The sequence below is a fragment of the Opisthocomus hoazin genome, chromosome 3 (assembly GCF_030867145.1).
Source record: "Opisthocomus hoazin isolate bOpiHoa1 chromosome 3, bOpiHoa1.hap1, whole genome shotgun sequence".
In the NCBI taxonomy this organism is placed as follows: Eukaryota; Metazoa; Chordata; class Aves; order Opisthocomiformes; family Opisthocomidae; genus Opisthocomus; species Opisthocomus hoazin.
This window is the reverse complement of record NC_134416.1, coordinates 85,516,493-85,537,739: the sequence shown is the minus strand read 5'-3', so window position 1 is coordinate 85,537,739 and position 21,247 is coordinate 85,516,493. Positions and strand designations below refer to the sequence as shown.

The 21,247-nt window shown below is 42.7% G+C and overlaps 1 protein-coding gene across 1 annotated transcript; it reads right to left on the bottom strand.

Moving 5' to 3' along the window:
- Nucleotides 1–3,646: 3,646 nt before the first annotated feature.
- On the bottom strand, nt 3,647–18,850 carry MYLIP (myosin regulatory light chain interacting protein). The gene is made up of 7 exons (XM_075416857.1): nt 18,630–18,850; nt 17,553–17,743; nt 9,062–9,247; nt 8,104–8,301; nt 7,599–7,763; nt 5,397–5,817; nt 3,647–5,032 (listed from the first exon to the last, which is right to left on the bottom strand). Exons 1-7 carry the CDS (start codon nt 18,714–18,716, stop codon nt 4,943–4,945), a joined length of 1,338 nt encoding a protein of 445 aa, XP_075272972.1. The 5' UTR covers nt 18,717–18,850; the 3' UTR covers nt 3,647–4,942.
- Between the last annotated feature and the right edge of the window lie 2,397 nt (nt 18,851–21,247).

Sequence of the window (21,247 nt, the reverse complement as noted above, 5' to 3'; positions counted from 1 at the left end):
GGGAACTGGACAGCTTCTACCACCCAGTACTGTTGAAGGTCGTGTTGAAGCACAGGGCTCCGGCTGGGGGTTTACCCTGAAGTCGTGTGATGTGTGACGAGCGCCCTGCAGAGCTGGAGGTTTGCCTGCGGCCTGCCAGGACCACACTCTGGTGGGAGCTTCCCTGGGGAGTTACCAGCCTGCCCCGGCACGCCTCAGCTCCTGCCTCTCCCAAACCGCTTCCCACCCAGCCCCTCTCGCTCCCTGCCCGGCCGCCCGGCCCAGGGGCAGTCGCAGCCCCGGACCCTGCACCCAGAGCCCCCCGGGAGCTCCCTGCCCACACTTCTTCCAGTGAAGCTGCGCTCAGGCCCTGCGTGGAAAGCCTGCCTCTCCTCTGGCAGTCCGCCCTGGGCATGGTTTTTTCGCCCCTCAGCAATTTTACCGAGATTTCTTACTTTTAAACCCATTTGTCAGTTGCTACTTTTTCTTTTAACAGGCTCCTGCTGGCACAAAGGTGACCGCAGCACTTACCTGGCACTACAGCACGTTCTCGGTGAAAGCGGAGATGGGATGGGAATGCAAGCAGGGTATTTGACCAGGCATCACTGAAACGAAGATGTGTCAATTCAGAATTTTAACGCTCCACAGAAAGTTTGTTGTTTAAAACTGTAGATGGGAAATCTGAGCTGTAATTTTCCCCTGTCTTTGATCAACGTGCCAGCGCACTGCTGTGAAGTGAAATATTGTAGGCTGACACATGAGAATTTTCCCCCAAGGGCATTCTGTTAGGAACACAACAGTGCTGATTTAGCGAGGAAATAAACCTTGAGTTATATGAATGCTGCTGTGTACATGCTTTTATGGCACTTGGGGAAGAAATCAAAATAACTTAAATTACAGAAGCCTTCATTCTACAGTTCTCTAGCGTTTTAACATTTGTACGTACCTTGAAATGAGTGACTACATGCTGGAGGATAGACCTGTTACAGCTGCGATTTGACACATCTCAAGCTCCTGCCTTTGTAGTCCCTCGCAGGTAGGGCTCTCCCTGACGGAGATCTTGATGCAGCCAAGGGAAGATGAAAGCCAGGCAGATACCAGCGGAGGGCTGGGAGTTCCCAAGAACTCCTAGGTGTAGTTATTGCTAAATCCCAGTCTTATTAATAAGTAACATTTAAGTGTAACAGTATTTTAGTAAGAACCTCTCTCCTACTCACAACCCTCTCCACACAGCTGCTGTGGAATGCTGTTCTACCACGAGGAGGGCCAAGTACCAACCAGGGCTCCTGCTCTTGAATTTACCCAGCAAGGCACACTGCCTCTGAAGGTGAGTTTTTCCCACTTAGGTACTTGTAGCAGAAGCTTGAGACTATCACCTTTTAAAGTGACATTGCACGCACCTGATGGGATTCCAGCAGCTGCACTGCAATTCTGAAGATAAATGGGAACTGAATTTGCTGAGAGTTTTCTGGCCAAGCTGTACTAGCTTTGGGTAGCAAGTACCAGTACAGGAGCTGGCTTCACGATGAGTGCCTGGTATGCAGACACACTAAGGTACAGTGTGAGGGGCACCAAGCAAAGCTTTGTGATCAATCCTTCCACCCCTCAGGAAGTAGTGTAAAGGACACAAACTCCAGTTGTTCCCACAAACTATTCTGGTGGGTTTTGTTTTTTTCCCCAGTGCCATCCATTACAGGATTCAAAGCTGCTTCGGAGAGAGGGCAGTGCTTTGGCAAACAAGACCTGACCCTTTCTGCAGCATGGCTATGGGGCATGTGGAGTTCAAGATTTCCTGTTGTTGCTTTTCCACTCTTCAGAGCTCTTGGCAGCTCCAGTACTGCTGATGAGAAAGGGCCTCCTGGAGCCAGAAACATTGAGCAACATGTATCACAGAAGTTGGGATGGTTACACCAAACTTGGCTCACATAGCCTGATCAACTGCATTTCAGACAATGCTTCTGGAGAAGCTGTCTGAACAAAGCAAAGCAAAGCAAAGCAATTCTTACATTGATTGGCATCTTGTTAAATCTTACATGTAAACCAAGTGAGGCTTTTAGCAATTTGCCACATCTGGAAGAGGCACATTACATGGCACACCCTTCTCGGAGCAGGTAACAGCATTTCATGGCTGTGGAGTGTGTGGAGGTACCAATCCCACCCCTCCTGATGGGAAACGCCTCTGCTCATGCTCCCCACGTCCCTCTGCCAGCACAGGACTGGACTCCCCAGCACTTCGGGCACAGGCAGCGCTTGCCAGACTCTTGTCTGGACCTGCCCCTCGGCGCTTCTGCCTGACCCTCTGCCTAGCTGCTGGAGGCTCGGTCGATGCTGTTTATGGAAGTCACAGGCTTTGCCCAAAGTCCACCTATGCCATACAGCCTGCCAAACCCCACCCTGATTAGAGCTCTAACTACTGGAATTATTTTGCATTAGGGATGTCTAATTACACAGCCAATTTAATTACAAGGACCTGCAGTTAAAATAGGCAAGCATTAACAGCTTGATCGTGTTGAATGCTTTAAATCAGATGCCTGTATTAACATCTACTTACATTAATTTACAATCCATTCCAGCCAGCTGCCGTAGGATGATGGATTAGATGTTACCAACATAATTCTGTTAGCACAGAACAAAGTAATTTCAGGAATGGAGGAAGGTTTGCTTTAGCACTGCTGTGCACCAGCAGAGCAGCTGGATACAGTCCTCTGACAACACCTGTGTACCTACTCCATCCTGTAAGTGGCACACAGGGACAATGCAACTTTTCTTCAGAACTTTTATTGTCTTTGAAAGTTAATTCGGTAGCACCCATTTGCCAAGAGATGAAATTTTAATCTTGAAAAGGTTAAGTTATCTTGTGCCTAATGCACTTGGAGATAAACAGCTTTTGTGTTCATTGTCTAGTTGCCAGCCACCTTCCCCCTTCCCTGACCAGCAGTGGTTCAGAGCAAGTCTAAAATAATTTTAGGTTTAGGGTCTCAAGCTTCAATCCCTGATGAATGTACTAGCAACAGGACATGCTACTCTGCAATAATCTGTTTTAAATAGCAATAAATTAATTTTAAAAGGTTAAGTGACTTCAGTTCCCGCTCACCAGAACAGAGCCCCATGGATCCCAGCACTATCTCACATCCTTCAGCTTACCGACGGGGGTAAGCCAGAGCACCATGCTGGAAGCACTCAAGCATCATCTCTTCAAGAATGTCCAAGTAGAGTCATGAGATAGTAAACATGAAGAGCTTCAGTCAAGAAAAAAAAGACACCAACACATCTGTAATTAAGAACTTCCCTAGGCAGTTTTGCTGCAACTCCAACTCCTTACTCTCAAAGCTGTGTTTTTTCATTTCTCTCATCTCACTGGAATACACCCCAGATATCTGGGGCAATTTACTGCAGGGAAGCTCTTCACAAAGAGAATTCTGAAGGCTGTTTTACAGTTGGAATATCAGCTGTTTTAAAGCACACTGCCTGAACAAAGGTGGTTAGACCACATCTGTTTTCTTCCCTCCCTTGAAATCTGCATGCACCTGAAGACAACTTCATTCCCTCTTAAACCATGACACAACATTCAAGACTAATCATGAAAATACTTCATACTGTATTTTCAGTTCATTAACGCCTCAGATGAATTTCAGAACACAATTAAAGTCTTATCAATAACACAAAGTAGATTTTTAAAGTCCTTTATTAATCTGTATATAAAAAGACAGAAGTTGCCTACGATATAGGACAAAGCTCTTGCTTCATGAGGAAACAAAATTTTCTTTACAAAGTGAAAAAATAAATACCCTCTGAGAGTAAGGTTTATATGCTAATGTGTCATAAAAAAGTAGAGTTTTAACATTTTGACAAAATGTCTGTGCAAAGAAACAGATGCATAAACACACATTACTGCTACATTAAGGCAATATGAAAAGTATAGTCAGAAAATTTCAGTAAAGTGACAGTGTACTTTTCTAGCTTTGATTAAGCCAGTATTGCACCCAAACATGGTCTCTAGTTCCCTCTGTACCCTGGAGCATACGCTAGGAAACCAGAGCCCAAAATGCCCAAGTAGGGGGGTGGAGATTAAAAACATCTTAGCAGGAAATGACCTACCCAATAAAGATGTTAACTGAGGAAAGCATTTAAAATTATACACAACCCTTATTTTAGAAATTAATGGTACGTATTTAATAGTTTAAAATCAGTCTCCAAAAAAGCCAACTTAAAGGGCAGCTGACTGCAACTCCCAAGATCACCAGCCAAGCTGGATGTGGGAAGCCTGGGAGCACCTTGCCTACTGTGAGCTATGAATGAAGTCCCATAACAGCAGTTCCATAAGACACTGCCAGCCAGAAGACTTTCCTGACCCACTCTCAACATTTCCAGGGTAACAAACTTGTCCTACCCTTCCAAAGCTGTTCTGTCAGAATTCTTTTCTGTTTAACAGAATTCTGTTAAAGAAACACAGCTGCTTGATGAAGCCTTGTAACTTTAAAGAGGAGAGAACTTTTTTAAAAAAAGGTTGTTCTTAAACTAAAGTAGTTTACTAAAAGCAGAAACTATGAGCCATACTAAACTGGTATTTGTAAAAGCTAGTCTTACTATTAAAATAAATGGAGTGACTGTACTAAAAAGGATTTAAAGTGTAAAAGCAAAGGTCGCACTGCTCTCGCTGAGTATATCAATTCGTGTACACCACACTTCTCCAGGGTTACCCAGCTTTCCGGCAACGCCACCATGCTACAAACCTATGCATCATTCTTTTAAGTAACATGAGTCAACTGCCCTTCTGGTCTCGAAGGATGTCCCAAACCATTCTGGACATGCTGAACAAAGAGTATTTATGTTCAAAAATGCAGTATTCTTGCTTTTGATCGTGGATAGGTGCCAGAGCAATTGCCTTCTTCACAATCAATGGTTGCATTTCACCTTAGTGCAGTTTAAACAGTACATGACAGGTTTAAAGTGTATACGGAGATCATATCACAGTCAGATTGAGAAGACTGGTGTGGGTTGGCAAGTACACATGCTGGACATGCTCTACACGAGATCTGCAAACAGGACATGACTAGAAAGGAAAAACATGAGGAAATTATTTTACTTGGCATTTTGAAAGTCTCTACACTCACTGGAGATTTCCTCCATGTACACAGTAACACAGCACTTTTCCCATCATCTCCATATTTAAAACAGAGTACCATGAGAAACGTGCAGCCAATTCTTACCCTCATAAGAAGTCAGTACAGCTAAAACTTACCTTTCAAACACATTATCTAAACAGCACATTCTTTGGAACTAGTTCACCACAAAAAATTTTAAAAATATGTTTTACTAGAATATAAACATGAACATATTAATCCATGACTTACTTATACAGAAAATCAAAACTTCTACTTATCTGGTAATTCACATCTTAACAGCATTGCAATTACCTGTAATTGGGCAGCACAGGTCTTGCAGCATACTGTGTGGCCACAGGGACAAAAGGTTGAATTTATTTCTTCTGCACAACACACCATACAAAGCATGGACTCCTTCAGCTTCCGCAACTTCTCTTGCAGAGCTTTTGTTTGTTGGCAGCTAAGGCCCTCACAATTGTCACAGTTCATGCTACTTTCCGAAGACTTAAGGGGGGAACTTGGTGGGGTTTGGTCACTTCTTGAAACAAGATCCACAATGCCAGCATTATAAAGAGCTCGCCGTGCATGATCATAAACTTCTTTTGATGTTCTCTTAATGTCAAAGACGTATTTTTTACCAAGATTAATGTTTTCATTCAGGAATAGAGATGCTAGGTGGCCCTTTAAGTCTCGACTATACTGCATCATGACAGCACTGGTGACAGTGTCACACCTATAAAACAGGGCAAATGCAAATTTGATTAGTTAATACCAATAAATTTATCCCTACAATAATTTTTTCCCAAAGTTGAAGTAACAGCACTGAAACTGAAGCAAAAAGAGCACTCTGAGAACATTCAGGAGCTTAAATATTGTTTGCACAACAACTTTGCTTTGAGAAGTGTATAGTAACTGTCACTTTCCCATTTTACATCTTCAAAAATGTGAAGTGTCTGGTAAAATGGAATCAGCCTATGGAAGGGACTTAAGGCATTATGCTAATAGAAACAGCCAATGCCCACTTAATCCATGGTTCAGTTTAGCAAAGCCTCCTTTCATGGTAATTTACAAACACTGCATTAAGGAATTTCAGCTAACAGCCTTTGACATAACACCTCTTTTTTTAGACAGGCTTGCAAAAATTTTTAGGATAGAGTCAAGCAGTATCTTTAACCAAATGTCCACTCAGTACTTTACATACTTCTATCAAATCATCTGAAGAGAACTAGTGTGAATGCCCTCTAGATAATTAAATTAAGCCATCTGTATTTGCCACCAAGTACTTCAGCTACCCTAACCATGCTTGTCACATATTTCAGTGAGAGTTAAATCTGCGGAAGCCTATTAAGGCACATCACTTCTCTAGACAGTGTAGGGAAGAAAATGCAAACACAGAACACAAGGACTACAGCCTCACCAAGCCTAAAGTCCAAGACCTAAGCTTACAGCCAAATGCTATCGCCTAGCTAAAATTTTGCTTAAATTAAAATTAGAAACTGCAAAGGACAGAAGAAGTTGCAGGCAGAAAACAAAGGTCAAAACGTTAAGACTGTCTAGAAGTTACATAATGCCTTAATTGCCTGGAAAAAAGTATGAAGAGGGCAAAACAGCAGCTCAAGGGCATACAATTACAGAGCAGAACAAGACATGCCTAATATCAGGCTCACAGAATAAGCAGCGGCTAGCTGCTGATTAGATGCAGTGGTTAGAAAGGCAGCTAGGTGATGTTAATGGCTGTATCAAAATAATCTAATCTGGACAGCTCTGCCTAGTGTATGTACTTTCTGCTGCTATAAGTCCAATTCTTCTCTTACAAAGTAATTGAAACTGGTATGTGGTACTTAATTTGGAGAAAACACTAAGTGTCTTTGACAGTTCTCGTGATCAGTGTTGGACCTCACAGCAGGAATGAAAAGGGGTTTAAAAAAAAATCAGCCATCAAATCAGTAGAGGACCCCTACCTCAAAGAACAAAAGGATAAAGAAAATTGATAACTCCTGGCATGAAACAAAATCCTGGGCACATGAGCAAGGACAGAGGAATTGTAGGAAGATTTAAACACGTGGCATGGGAAGGTGGCATACAGATAACTTCAGCAATTGGAGGAGCCAAATAAAGGAGAAACAAGGAGTATGTGTGCATGAGCTACACCTACAGATTCTGAAAGACAGCATCTTTCTGCTTTGCTCTCTAATCCTCCCTCTTACATAGGCACAACACACATATGCATTGTTTATGAATATTAAAGAACACAGTTAAGTATGTTCTGAAGCGCTCTTATTAGTAGTGGTACACCAAGAGATTTTGCTTACTTGTCTTGTGCTTCCACCCCATAAAATGGAAAACAGCAAAAACCTGATCAGCTTCTGGACTTAAGAGGAAATTAGAGGTTGCAAAGAAAATGAAATTTTGCAGAGAATTTCTGAAGTGCAGTCAGACTGCTGGCTGCTTAAGCACTGAATTAAAGCCCTGCAGAGAAGAGCAGCAGCAGACAACTCTAGGGGCAGCACTGACCTGTAAAATGCATGCGTCTCTGTAATTGCTCTATAGAGTCCACTTGCTGCCCTTGTACTGATCATCTTAAACAAGAGAACTACACTATTACCGGACTCCTTGGTCACAGTCAGATATACATTCTTGCCAGACTGAGTTGCCATTTGAACAACAGGATAAGCAATCCTAAAAATGAATATAAAAAAAGAAGTGTTATTTAGCTTTTAAGGATAAGGTCATTTTCCACAAGCTACTACAGTGCACTTCGAGAAGTTAATGATCTCCAACCGTTGTCTGCAATGCTGGATTGAAGACACGGCCTCAAAAATACATAAAAAAATTCAAGAGTATTAAGGCCAGTTGTCATCTTGATAAGCAGGTAGTGCCCTCAGACTCTACACTGCAATAGCTCCTTCATAGAGCACAGCTGCTTCATAGAGCAGTTTTGTGTATTTATGTAAAAACTAGAGACATGCTCAGTACTTCTGAAAAGCAGAAGATGAAAATGGTTTCACAAAACACATACCTGTTGATAGGACTGAAGTCACCTTTACACATGGATATGCCTTCAGGTCCAACACCAATAAGGAGCTTTTGTCCTTCACTGTCTCTCACAGAATGCCACTCTACACCATAGTTCTCCAGTGTTGTAACAATCTGTAGAACCTGGTATTCAGCAGAAGCTTGACTTAGACCTTCTAGCTCCTTGTGCTTGGCAATAATGCTGGTGATAAAAACACTTCAGATAAGTGAAATAACTCAAGTACGTGCCGTTACTATCAGCAGCTTGTTTTAACATGGGTTTTTAGATGACCTAGTTAAACAGATTATTAAATGCTTCTGACCTGCTTTAGCTGGCTATAGATTTCCAGTAATTGTGAACTGGAAAGAAATGAGAATTACCAAAACATCCTGAGAACGTTCAGGAGACAATACTGTGCCTTTGCTTAAAAATTAAAAAGCCACATGTAATCAAGGCTTCCCAACTAACAACCTCCCCACAACATACTTATCTGAACAACTACTAAGTTCATAACCAAAATATCTACAGAAAAGCAGGACACGCTGAAGCCTTCTCGACATTGGGGAATTAAGCTATGAAGGTGTTTTAGGATTCCTGTTTACTTCTCAGTGTAAGGGTACGAAGCCAGACAAGTTCTTGTTAAACCTACACTTCTGAAAGAAAGCAGGACATGCCTGCAATTTAATTACCCTGCTCCAAGTATTTAGATACCTTATTTCCCCAAGTACTAGAGTTAACAGCTTTTGCGTTCCACCAAAAACCCCTCATATTTCAGCTTAAAAATGAACTGAAATCAGAACATTGTTTAAACATTCAGGTTGTATTTTTGGTCTCCAAAGCTATCTAAGTTATTATTCTTTTTAATAACACAAGATACATATAGCAGCTGCAATTAAGGGCATAACAAAACTTTACGGTTTTCGAATCCAAAACAGAGGTTATATCACTGTGCCCCTTTTACCTCTCCAAAATGGTAGTGGTGAGCTCTTTTGCACACAACTCTTCATAATTGTACTTGGCAGTATTCTGGTTATAATCTCCAAACTTCGTCTGTGCCAACAATGCACTAAGTTCAACTGCATGCTCTGAAGAACACTGAAGATTGCCAGCAAGAAGATCTTCTTTAATATGCAAGAAAAACATATGCCTGCAATGGAATCGGAAATGTTTGCTTACACAAGATGTTAAACGATGTTGGTAATCAACATATGTATCAAACAACATCTCAGATGTGTTTGGTAACCATTAGTTTGGTAATCAAGAATTTGCAATGAATGTACGAAGTAGAGAAAGTATGACACAAGGGAAATATCTTATTATTGACTTACACTTAAAGATGAAGCTACCACTGAGGATGGTATCTAAATGCACTATTAAAAGAAATGAGCACTTTTAATATCATGTTCTTAATCTTAAGAACCACTTTAACTCCTAAGACCACTTAGTAATTTCAATTTAGTGAGTAAAATATCAATGAAATATATTTGGATAGTTTCCCATGTTTAAATTTACTTGGTTGCCATCTACAAATTATTCTGCATTTCACAAAAGCAAAGTTGTGAAGAGGAGCCCAAACCAGCATGCACACATCTACCACGCAAGAGAAGCCACACTTTCTCTGCGCACAGTGGAAATGCCTCTGCCACCACAGTCAAATGCAAGATGGTGCTTTTGCTAGTGACACAACTAACAGAATAACTTGAAGCATCTGAAAAGGCATTGTGGAATAAAATACAAAGAACCTACTGCATAAGCATATTTGTCAGACCAATCTTTACACTTGAGATGAAGGCAGGTTTGACAATTAGCTGGAAATTCACAAAGCTGCTCTTAATTATCTAATAGGTCATTTAACTAGTCAAATCAAAATTTCCACCAACAGCCACCTGTTTATTTCCCCTATAGTCTACCTTAACTTCTGTAAATTCATCCTTATCTCCCCTCAGGGAAGACAAAAATTTCTTATCATTTGTTCTTAAGACTCAACATATTTACGAAAACCAGATGCAGAAGTAATTACATATACACTGAAAAAATCTTTCATTAAATGAAGCCTAGTACCCACAGGGATGTCTTAGCTTACACAGTAATGGAACATTTACATTTTACTTTTCTAAAATTAAGTGTAATCTACTTCTCTTAAACAGCTATAGGGACTCACTCACCACTGAAGTTCAAGATGCTAGTAAGTGATTTGCTTTCCTTCCAACAGGAATTTTGATAGTATCTTATCTATATCCCGTTGTAGTGCCTTACAATTCCATTGTACAACAGGGCAAATACAGCTACTTCTTCAGAACTACGAGCAATTACATAACTTGCAAGATTTGTGTTCGTTCTTAGCTCTACTACAGTAAGTGCCACAGCTAAGGAAATACCGGCCCAAAAGATGTCCCGCATCCAGAATGTTTGCAATTCGGAAAAATTAGGTATTACATTATCCCACAAGCTGCCCTACAATCCATCTCCTGCAGCAAGTCACAGCTCCGACATCTGTTTGCAAGCAGTTTGAAGCATGCTAGAGCTTCACTGCAGTTGTGACACAAGGGCTTAATTGCATCACACTGATGTCTAGACACCAATTTACACTCAAGAAGTTCTAGTGAGGGTCTGGTGGAAGCTCATATCCTCACTCTGTGCAGCACAAATTTAGGTGACAAGAGGACCAGAACTTCAGACAGTACAGTTGTTTCCACTGTTAGCAGGTTATTCCTTGTTCAGGCTTTTCTTGGAGCAAGTCCCAAATCTCTGCTCCAATTCCTTTCTCCTACTTTACTAATTCATAACTCTTTTGGCTAGAAAGACATTATCTGTGGCTTTTAAAATGCACAGGTTGTACACACTCCTTTGGGGGCTCAGTCCGTAAATCCAAAGTATTTGATGAATTACTAAAACACTGTGGCCAAAATAAATTCAAGTAGTAGGCATTTCCCTAATTCCAATCAACAGTGCACAAAATAAATGGCTGTTCATGCACTTCTGATCCTCTGTTAATACCAGAACAGGTTTTCCAGTCTTTATAATTATGTACTAATTACACAGAGTATTTCAAAGAAATATTCGACAATTTCATTCTCATTAGTTGACACGTGCTTACAACTACCATACCTAAATGCTTATATCTTCAGTTTATTTTACGCATACATCAGCACTGACCACACAGGGAAAAGTCAGTCTTCTGCCCTGGCTGGGAAGAACTTACTAACATCAAGATGGGAGTTGAAAAACTACAGATTGCTCCTGCAAATACAGATGCATTACAGAAACAGCAAAGGCACAGCTTGTCATACTCCATTACTAAAAAGTCATTAATGGTATAAATAGACAAACAAGTTTAAGGTACAGTGTGAAACAGCACCACAACAGCTAATGTGCAGTAACTCTGGAACTGGCTCTTACCACGTAAGAAAAAACACCTCAGAGACTGAGCCACTCTGCATTATTCTGATAACGGGGACAAAGGTATTGCATGTGTAAGGCACAGTTAGAGCAAAGTAACTAAAGTTATGCAAATCCATGTCCTGGCTTACACTATGGTACACTTCTGTACAGTCAAAGAAACAGACAAATACCCGTATTTACCAGTCCATCTCAAAGTCATTGGTCTGGACCTAAAAAACCCCTTTGCCTAATCTGCACCCTTAGTAGGTCAGAAATTAGTTAACATAAGGCCTGCCAGCAAAATTGGTTTTTGAATGACAGTGGATGACTTCATACTGGTCTGCTACAGCAGCCGCCCTGAAACACAGTTCAAGTAACAAATTCACTTTTTTGTTTTTGTGGAGTTTATTGAGTCTAAGTGTTTGAGGAAGGAAAAGCATCTAGAAAGTGAAAGACAGTGAGGATTGCAAACATTTTATACATCTGAAAAAGTGGTTCTGATTAGTGCAGATTCTGATTAGCCCGTCCAGTCTAAGATTGCACTTCTCTAAAGTTACATTAACATAGCTATTGCAAAAACCATCCCACTTCAAGGTTCAAAACATGACACCAGCCAGAATCTGATTATAAAAGCAGATTTTTTTTTTACCCAAAACTAAAAAAAGTCTTTTGATCCTTAAGCAGAAAGGCAAAAGAATGTGCTTTTATTGCTGAATACCGTCAAGCAAAACTAAAGCATTAGGAGCCTTGAGGCAGTTCCTTATCCAATTCTGCAAAATTTAAAGGACCCAGGAGATCGTGTGTAGAAAACCTAGCCATATTACAGGTTCTATTAGTTACCAGGAAGTATTTATCTAAGTTTGTAAATTAGGTTATGACCTCATCACTTAACAGCACTTGATCCACCATCCCTCCTCTCTAGGAATATCTGATACTATGAAAAAATCATTAAAGCTTTTCCCACCTCTAAAGATACTCAGATTGTGCAGTAAAGGGGTACTCAGGTTTTCAAGGAATTATTTCAGCATCAGTATTTTCTGCTTAACAGAATTTTTACCAAGCAAGTTTCAAAACAATTAACTGTTATGAACAGTTCAGTTTTAGAACAGTCTGTTTTAAATACAAGCCCTCTAAAGGTTACATTCGCAACACTGCTGGTAGAACACATTAGTCTGACCACCATATAAGAAACCAATTGTTTTTGCACCACTACCAGAAATGGATGTCAGTATTTCACTACAGTGAAACTCCTACAGAAGGCAAATCACTTAAGTTATTGCCAGTTCAGCTGGCAATAACAGCCCCAGAAAGTAAGTTCTATGAAAAGTGTAGATTAATTTCTCTTAATTATGTGCATCAGGATTCAAAGTTCTGCACTGAAAACTACTTTCTACTACTTCAAAGAAGGGAAACAGGGCAAACAAACCTAAACACTATCCTAAAAGTTGGGCTCTAAACTTAGCTGCCAGTGGAAAAAGCGACAAACCCTAATCCTTTACCACTAAAAGTATCTGCATATGACTAATGATTCCCAGACTAGAAATATAGCTAAAAGAACCCATTCTTTTGCCAGACTACTGGCAAGGAATCTTAGCATATGTCCCAAGGAACTGTCTGTTCTCTGGGGGGTGACACTCCTTACCACAGGGTAAGGCTCTCCTACTGTGCAGTACATTTACAACCCTCTGTAGTTTAAAGGAACCAAAATTAAGAGGCATTATTGTCCTTAAAAGTACATCGATAAGGATCTTAGCAATAGAATATAATTCTGTCTTTAAAAGCAGATATAAGGCCACTCCATACAAAAAAGCAAAGCCATACATAGTTACAATACTATTCCTCAGTATCTTTGTTCTTATTTGCTCTCAGAGCTGGTGAAAGGTTACCAGCTGCAGCACAACTCTGATTTAGACAAACAGATCCATTAAACTCACCCTGTTGTCTACTACAGCAGACTTTTATTGCAGTGTAACAAATACCACAACACCGCTGGACTGGCTGGCCAGTGATATAAGATAATAGGATGTTTTTCTTATTTTCTACCTACTACATGCATGTAACCGCCCAAAATATTTTACAAGCCAGTTCTTTAACTAATTCATCAATACAGCTAGATAACATTGCAAAAAAGTATTTTCTAAGTGTAATTCAAATACTGGGAAATATCACACAGCTTTCAACAGCTTCCAGATCAATATATACCTGTCTCAAGGGTGGCAAAACACAGCTTTTGAATGCTTTGTGAGATTGTGTGGCTTTTTAGAATCTGACATGTTATTTTAAATTCTCACAGCTTGCACACGAATATTTCGGTTGCAGTCCTACTATGCAACACAAACAACTTTGCCCATTTTGAAGTACATCTGGGCAAACTGACATCGCTTAAGAAGGGATTCCCTTTAACGTTATTCCTACTCCCGTGCGATCGCCGCAAGGCTGGCTTTACCCCGCCGCGCTCCTCTCCGAGGAGGCGAAGGCAAACGCCCGGGCGGAGTCGGCAGGTTTGGCGGCGGAGCCCCGGCTCCGCAGCAGCCCCGCGGCGGGGGTCACGGGCGGTCAGCGACCCGGACTCACCCCGCACCGCGCCCGCCCTCAGGGCGGGCCCGCGCTCCCCCTCCTCCCCCCCGCCAAAAAGCAGCCCGAAAACTGCCATCAGCCGAGTACAGTAGTTTCCCCTACCCCAGCTCCTCGCTGCAGCTCGGCGCTTCGTGGCATTCGATACAAACCCCCCCACTTTTAGCTTGTTTTGCCAACTGTTGCATTACCCGTCACGACACACAGAAAACGGCAAAGACGAACATGACCCAAGGCAGCGCTTACAGTCTAGATCCTGCACCATCACACATCTTTCAGCAAAAAGACAGCAGTTCTTTTCAAGCCGATGTCACTTTCCATTCCAAGAAAAGGTGCAGCTATTCGGCCTCCTCTGAACCAGCACACTGCTCACATTTCAGACTTGTTTGTAAAACTCCAGCTGATAGCAGCAGGTTAAATTTGAACTGCATCCTTGCACTGAAGTACTTTCATTCCACTGAACACAATTCTGAACTACAAAATCCTGTGGTGAACTTCAGTACCAGGCAGTCAAATACAAACTTAGGAACCGAGATCCAAAGAACAATAGAAATAAACCACTTTTAACCCTATGAGAGGAAAGAAAGCACAGTAAGCAGGGCTTTTCTACCCCCACGCAGTTCTCCCACTTGAAGTGCTTAATGCAGGTGGTTGGTCACCACAGCAGTCCAAGGTACAACCACAACCTGCTCTGCCTGTGCACTCAGTAGAACAAAGGCTTCCTTGCATAGGAAGATTAAGATGCATGAGGTTACAATCTTTCACTGGATCGCACACTGATTAAAGATAGCAGAAGCAGAGGCTGATGTTCGGTTGCCGGATCAGCTTTTCACACAGCATGTAGAAACCTGAACATTAAACAGCTACAAACATGCACACCTGAGTTTTAAATTTCAGTGCAAGGCAAGGATCTCCTTTCACCAAGCAGTACAATTGGGGTTGATTAAGCTTACAAAGTATATAGCGAAAACCTGGTAACAACTCAGTCAATATTCACTATTATAATCATGATGAAGCATTTCAGCAAAATTCAGAATTACTTTCTACTCCCCAGATTTCAAAATCAGTTTCAGCATGCATCTAATTTATACATTAAAACAGCATCAGAGGCAGCAAGTAAAAGACTGGGAGACTTCCTCAGCATTGCTCACACAAGCGACCAGAAAGCAACAGCTCTGCCAGAAACACCCTATGCATCAGCTGGACACAACTGCTAAAGGAAACCCAAGCTACCCACCACTATTCCTTTGTCCACGGGCACACTGACTTTGCAAGTAAAGGTAAGAAACCAGGTGTCAGCTGTAACTGTACAGCTAACCCTTGCAGTTCTGTCCTACAACATACTTATTGATTTAAAGCTCACTGACAGGTTTAACAAGTTTTTCGTCTTCTCCTTGGTACCATGCATGCTTACATGCAAACTAAATATGAATGCGCAGTTATGTGCATATGTAAATCCTCAAGCAGACCCAAGCAGAAGAAAGTAAATCTACTGAAACTCAGTGTCAATACTACAGAAATATACATTAACCACAGGCACTATGGAATTCTAGGTCTGCTAGATGTAGACTGCTAGGTACACACAATTAAAAGGCAGCTATTGCAAACTACTTCACAACTTGTACTTGTTTTTAGCAAGAACACTAAAAATACTCAGGATTTAGACTGAACAGCCTAGCTGAAGTCTCAAGACTCTTCCTATTTGCAAGACAGAGTGACAATAAATACCAGTTTCAATGCCTGTTTCTCTCCAAAATCATAAGAAAATTCTGCTCTGGAAACAATTAAATAGATCTCTTCTGATGACTGAGCCTTAATTGATCTTAAAATTGTTTGTTAAAAATATTACTTTTAGAACAGTGAATTCATCCACAAAAAAAGCTTGTCCCACCTACAACCTTTCAAAATCATCTTTACAGTGGAGAAGTACTTGCTCCTTTGATGTTTGTACAGGAGCCTTGTTACATCCTAGCTAACATAACACACCTTTAAGCCCTCGGGGTGTATTTCACCAGTTCAAGCTCTCTATTAACTTGCCCAACCCGACAAGACTTGCATTGACAGCACTGGAGGCAGGAACACAGGTGTCTGCAAAGCGAAGTTGAACAAACATTCATCAAGGATAGCAAAAAAACACCAATCGTATCAGCTTTGGGTTTCCTCAGATTCACCCCAATTCAGTCTCTGGGTGGAGACACACCCAGCATGCTCAGGGTAATCTCTTCTGCCTCATCAGATATGAAATAGTGTTGCTCCTTTAGTTCTACAGAAAAATCCTTCATTATTTGGTTATATTTAAATATTCTCAGTGAGAATGAGTATCAGAAAACAAGTTTCTTTGAGGAAAATATTCATAAAGAGCCCAAAGATATGCTACGGATAATAGAATTTATTTTTCCAAAATGAGGTACATCAAAACTGGAATTTTGTTAGAACGCATGTGCCTAACTAAAGCTAATAGGACAACTACAATCTAACACCACAGTATTCTGAAAACTTCAACCAGACTGATGAGCTGAAACCAGTGCTCCCCAAAACCTCTCCCCTGCACATTAGCTCAGAAAATAAAACAATATATTCACACTCTTAACTCAGAACCTTTCTCCTGTGAAATAAACACCAGATCATGCTGGCAGCCTCTGACCAAGTTCTGTCAACAAATATTCTGTGCAGAACCACTGTGTTGTGTCCACGGTCTTAATTATGAAAGTACCAAGTTAAGGTGAGTAGTGCAAATGTGTTTTGTCATGGTCATATAGACACTAGACTTCAGTTCGCCCCATTTATATTAACCATACTATCTAAAACTAACAGGAAAAATTAGTTGAAAGGTCAGCATTAAATATATAGGTGCACAGCTTTCCTTCAATTGCAATTCATGTGATAGTCAAACTCAAGGAGTAAAAGCAAATGTTCACTACTAATCTTAGCAGACTAATCCCTACACTGGCTAACAGTATAACAGTTCAGTTAAGACAAAAAGCCACAGAATAAGCAAAACAGCTGTTTCTTTCGTAGCCTCAAAGGGCCTGCAGCTATTGGAGGAGTTACTGTAACATAATACCAGACAAAAAGGAATTCGGCAAGTTTTTTTGCTCTGTGGGAGAAATTGTTTCCTGCCTTTCTGTAGCAGTGGTTTAGAACGACCTAGAGTAACACCACTGAACAGGGGTTACTATCGGACATGCAAATACCATGTAAATAATTTGCTACTGGCAGCGTCATTTCTTCTACTTGCAGTGCGGAATTACCAACACTCATCACTTAGCTACACAATACTTACAGTATCACCACTTGGTTTGTAGTTGTTTGTTTTTTTCCCCAAAAAGGAATAATACCTTTAAGTAACACTATAGTTTTAAAACTACACAGGAAAGTCAAGTCAAGATTACCAGAAGATGGAAAAAAATAAAACCAGTGTGTAATTACTTTCATAAGTTACAGAAATTGAAACCAAAATAATAAATTAGACCTACTTACAACCATTTTTACCTTACCTTGTCTGTTCTTGTAAGATAAGATGCGGCTCTACAAAGAACTTGACTCTTAACTTCAATCGATAAGGCGCTAAACCATCCATCTGCTGGGAGATCCTGTTCCTCAAATTCAGCCACAAATTCTCCCCTTTGCTGCCAGTGAACTGCAGTCCAAAATAATCAACTTCTATAATTCCCAACCTTCTGCAAACCTGAAAGAAAGAGGTTCTTTACAGTCAGCCTACAACATGATGATGAAAAGTATCACCTGAATCAAGTGTTGTTTCTGACTGCTCACTTCAAACACAACAAACAAATCCTGCTGTAAGCACCTTTATACAAAAGACTGCTTAATTACTTGGATTTTAAGTTGTGTACAAAAAAAGCACATAGAGAAATACTAAGAATAAATTGGGAATTTCTCCACTAGCCTAAAATCACAGACTTCCACGGCCAAATTCCACTCCCCACCTCATCCCCAGGACAGCCACTTAAAAAGACCAGTGGATTTCCAAAAGAGGAGAGTCTCCGTTACTCAACACTGCGGCCAATAACACTTTCTAAGGCAAGAAGGTGGGGGGAAGCACAATCCTCAAGTTTTGTTTAGCTGCCACCAAGGGACTGGGCTGCTGCGCCCGGCTCTCTCCAGCACCCCCACAGCAGCCGCATCGAGGGGGCGAAGGCACCTGGAGGGCAGCTGCAGCCGGCAGAGCCCAGCAGGCCCCGGCGGGGGGTGGGGGGTGTCCCCCACTCGTGCCCCCCACCCTCGGGACACGCAGAGCAGGCTGCAGCAACGAGGCCGAGGCCTGCCCTCCCCCCACGGGCCGTCAGGGAGGCGGCGAAGGGCCGCTGAGCCCCGCGGCGGGGGGACGCAGCAACCTCTGCGTCCAACGCGGGGGGGAAGGAGAAAAATGCCAGGAGGGGGTGACTGCGGCGGCTCCCCGCCCCCACCGCCGCCGAGGCCCCGCGCCGCCGCTCCTCGCCCCCCTCCTCAGGCGCGGTGGCTCGGGGGAGGGGGGACGACACGACGGGGCTCTCGCGCAGGCCTGTCAGTCACCAACGGTCCGCGCTGCCCAACGGCCACCCCCCGCCCCTCACCTGGTTGAGGCAGTCCTCGCCGTTGGCCTTCGCCTCCACCTCCACCTCCATCACCACCGCGTCCGGCCTGGTCACATAGCACAGCATGGCTGGGGCCAGCCAGCGCCGCCGCCGCCGCCAGCCGCCGGGGAATCGCTGCCGCCGCTACAGACCGAGGCAGACCCGCGCCTCCGGCCTCCACCGCCCGGACAGCGCCAGCGTAGACCCAACGCCCGCCGCTCCCCCGCCGCGCCTGAACTCTGCCGGCTCCGCTCCCTCCACATATACCCTCCGCCTCCGCCCTCCCCTCCCCGAGCGGCACCTGCGGACCAATCGCGAGGCGCCGCTCCTCGCTGCGGGCAGCCGCCGCCACCAATCGGCGCCGCCGTCACCGGGAGGGCGTTTGTTATGGTCACTCTCTGGCGCCCCCTGCCGGGCTGCCCGCCGCCCCGCCCGGCGCGGGGGGACCCCGCAAAGCACCGCAAAGGCGGGCGTTCTCCGAAGGACCTGTTGGGGGGTGCTGCAGCCTCCTTAGCTGCTAAGGGGTACTGAAGCTTTTACACTGGTGGAACACTCTAGGTGTGAAGTTTGCGGGTGATTGCTGGCCGGAGGAGGAACACCTGCACCAGGCAAGCCTGTAGAAGTGTTGTGTGACAAACATGGGCAAGGTACATGGGGATTTGCGTGACAAACATATGCAAGATGCATAGAGTAAAGTAGCTTATGGCTGCTTTAACAACATGGATTGAAATGACAGGGAGGACTAAGTACAAAATGCACGCTGTATGTGTTCCCCAAAAGCAACGCAGTACTGAGCAGCGCAGTGGCGAGGCACGTGTTGGCTGTCAGGGGGAGAACTGAGCGAGCAAACAGGCGTCTGGAAATGCGGTGAAGGATAACAGCGAAAAGAACAAACCACGGCGCTAATACAAGGTCTCCACAGGGCTGGATGTTGGCTTGTTGCTGTCTGTATGGGTCACTCGCTTCTGCGTGGGTGTTTCTGCTGTGCTTGTCAGGGTTGTTAGCATTTTCAATTTGTGTTAAAGGAACTCTCAGAACGGACGCTCATTCCGCTGGGAGCTCTGCAAACACGGTGTATGGAGCTCTATCCGTTCTGTTCGTGTGAACTCTGACTAGAACACTGCTCGGTTCTGAACAACGCAGAACAGTCGGAGGCAAGGAAGAGTCAGGACATGAGACGTCAAACCTGAGTAGTGCTGCAGTTCACCTGCACACTTACTAGCTCAGATTTTTAATGCCCAGGTTTATAGTGTTTGAGATGAAGAGCTTAGAGTCTTAAAAGGCCAGACTCGGAGAGTGAAGGGTAAAAAAAGGGAAATAACATGAAAGAAAGATGAACAAAATCACAAAACTATGTTAACTTGATGATTTTATGGGGGGAAAAAAACTCTTTGGGAGTGACTTAGTTATGAGGGGACTGGCCACTAAAAAAAAATCACAAAATATTTTAGTATGGAAAATAGCCTGTATTCTCCACTTGTTCTTTTGTTTCTGTTGGAGTGGATGCAGGAAATAAGATTTTAGTTTTATTTCAGTTTTACTTCTATATATTGCGGTGTTGTGGTATTTTGTGTCATTTCTATATTTCTGTCATAATTAAAGGAGTCCTAGAGTTGTTATGAAGAAGCAGCACAAAAACTGCCATGATGACTCATGCCATTAGTACTCTGATATCCTCTCCCTGACAGTAACTCAGATCAGATGTTACAGAGGAAGGTGCAAGAAATCTTTATGTAATTGTGGGATAACGTGCTTGTATATTTTCTCCAGCACTGAACAGTTAAAGCTGGCTTATACCAAATAGATTAGTCTTTACTTTATCTGTGTTACTTGTATACTAGGAATCAGTTCATCTTGTGCTAGGCGTCGTCCAGACAAATAGGAACAGACGGTTCTTGTCCCAGAGATCTTACCTTTGCTGTCTGTATTAATATCCTTTCTGTGCTTTCTTTTTATCTGACTTAATCTAAATGCAGGTGCTCTTATTATGTCTGTAGAAGTGTTATCCTGCTTTGAAATCTGCTAAACTGCAAGCCACGAAAATAGCTTATGGCAGTAAATTGCGTAGATTGGTTAAGCCCTGTGTAAAACAAGCATTTCTTTTGAAGGGTGTCATCTGGACACCGCTGTCATAGAGATACATTCCATTTCACAGTGTCTCTGTGATATTTTATTCATGCTGTACAGCAGAGAGTAAAGCACCGAGTCCTGCATTAGCACACAGGAGACAGCTCTTGGCGACAAGTGCCCATTGCAACCCTTTGGGCTCCGAGAGAGAAAAAACCGAAACACCTTACCGTCTCCTGCCTGGTCTCTTTGAAGCATCAGCAACACTCAGTGAGGTACGCTGTCAGACTGCTCATAGCATGGGTGTTCACCCTTTGTCTGTCGTGAAAGAACATTGTTTATCAGCGTGTCATCTCAGCGCTGTATGCCATGAAATGTTATGTGCTGTACGTCAGTAATATCTCTATGATGGGTCAGTCTTTTGCTGTGTGTCAGCTGGTGCATAATGAATTCATCTTGTATTCATTAATATATTTAGATTTCCGTGCCTAACACCTGTTGACTATGCTTCCTTGATATAATCCCTCTACAAGGTTCATTTTTGGTCAGAT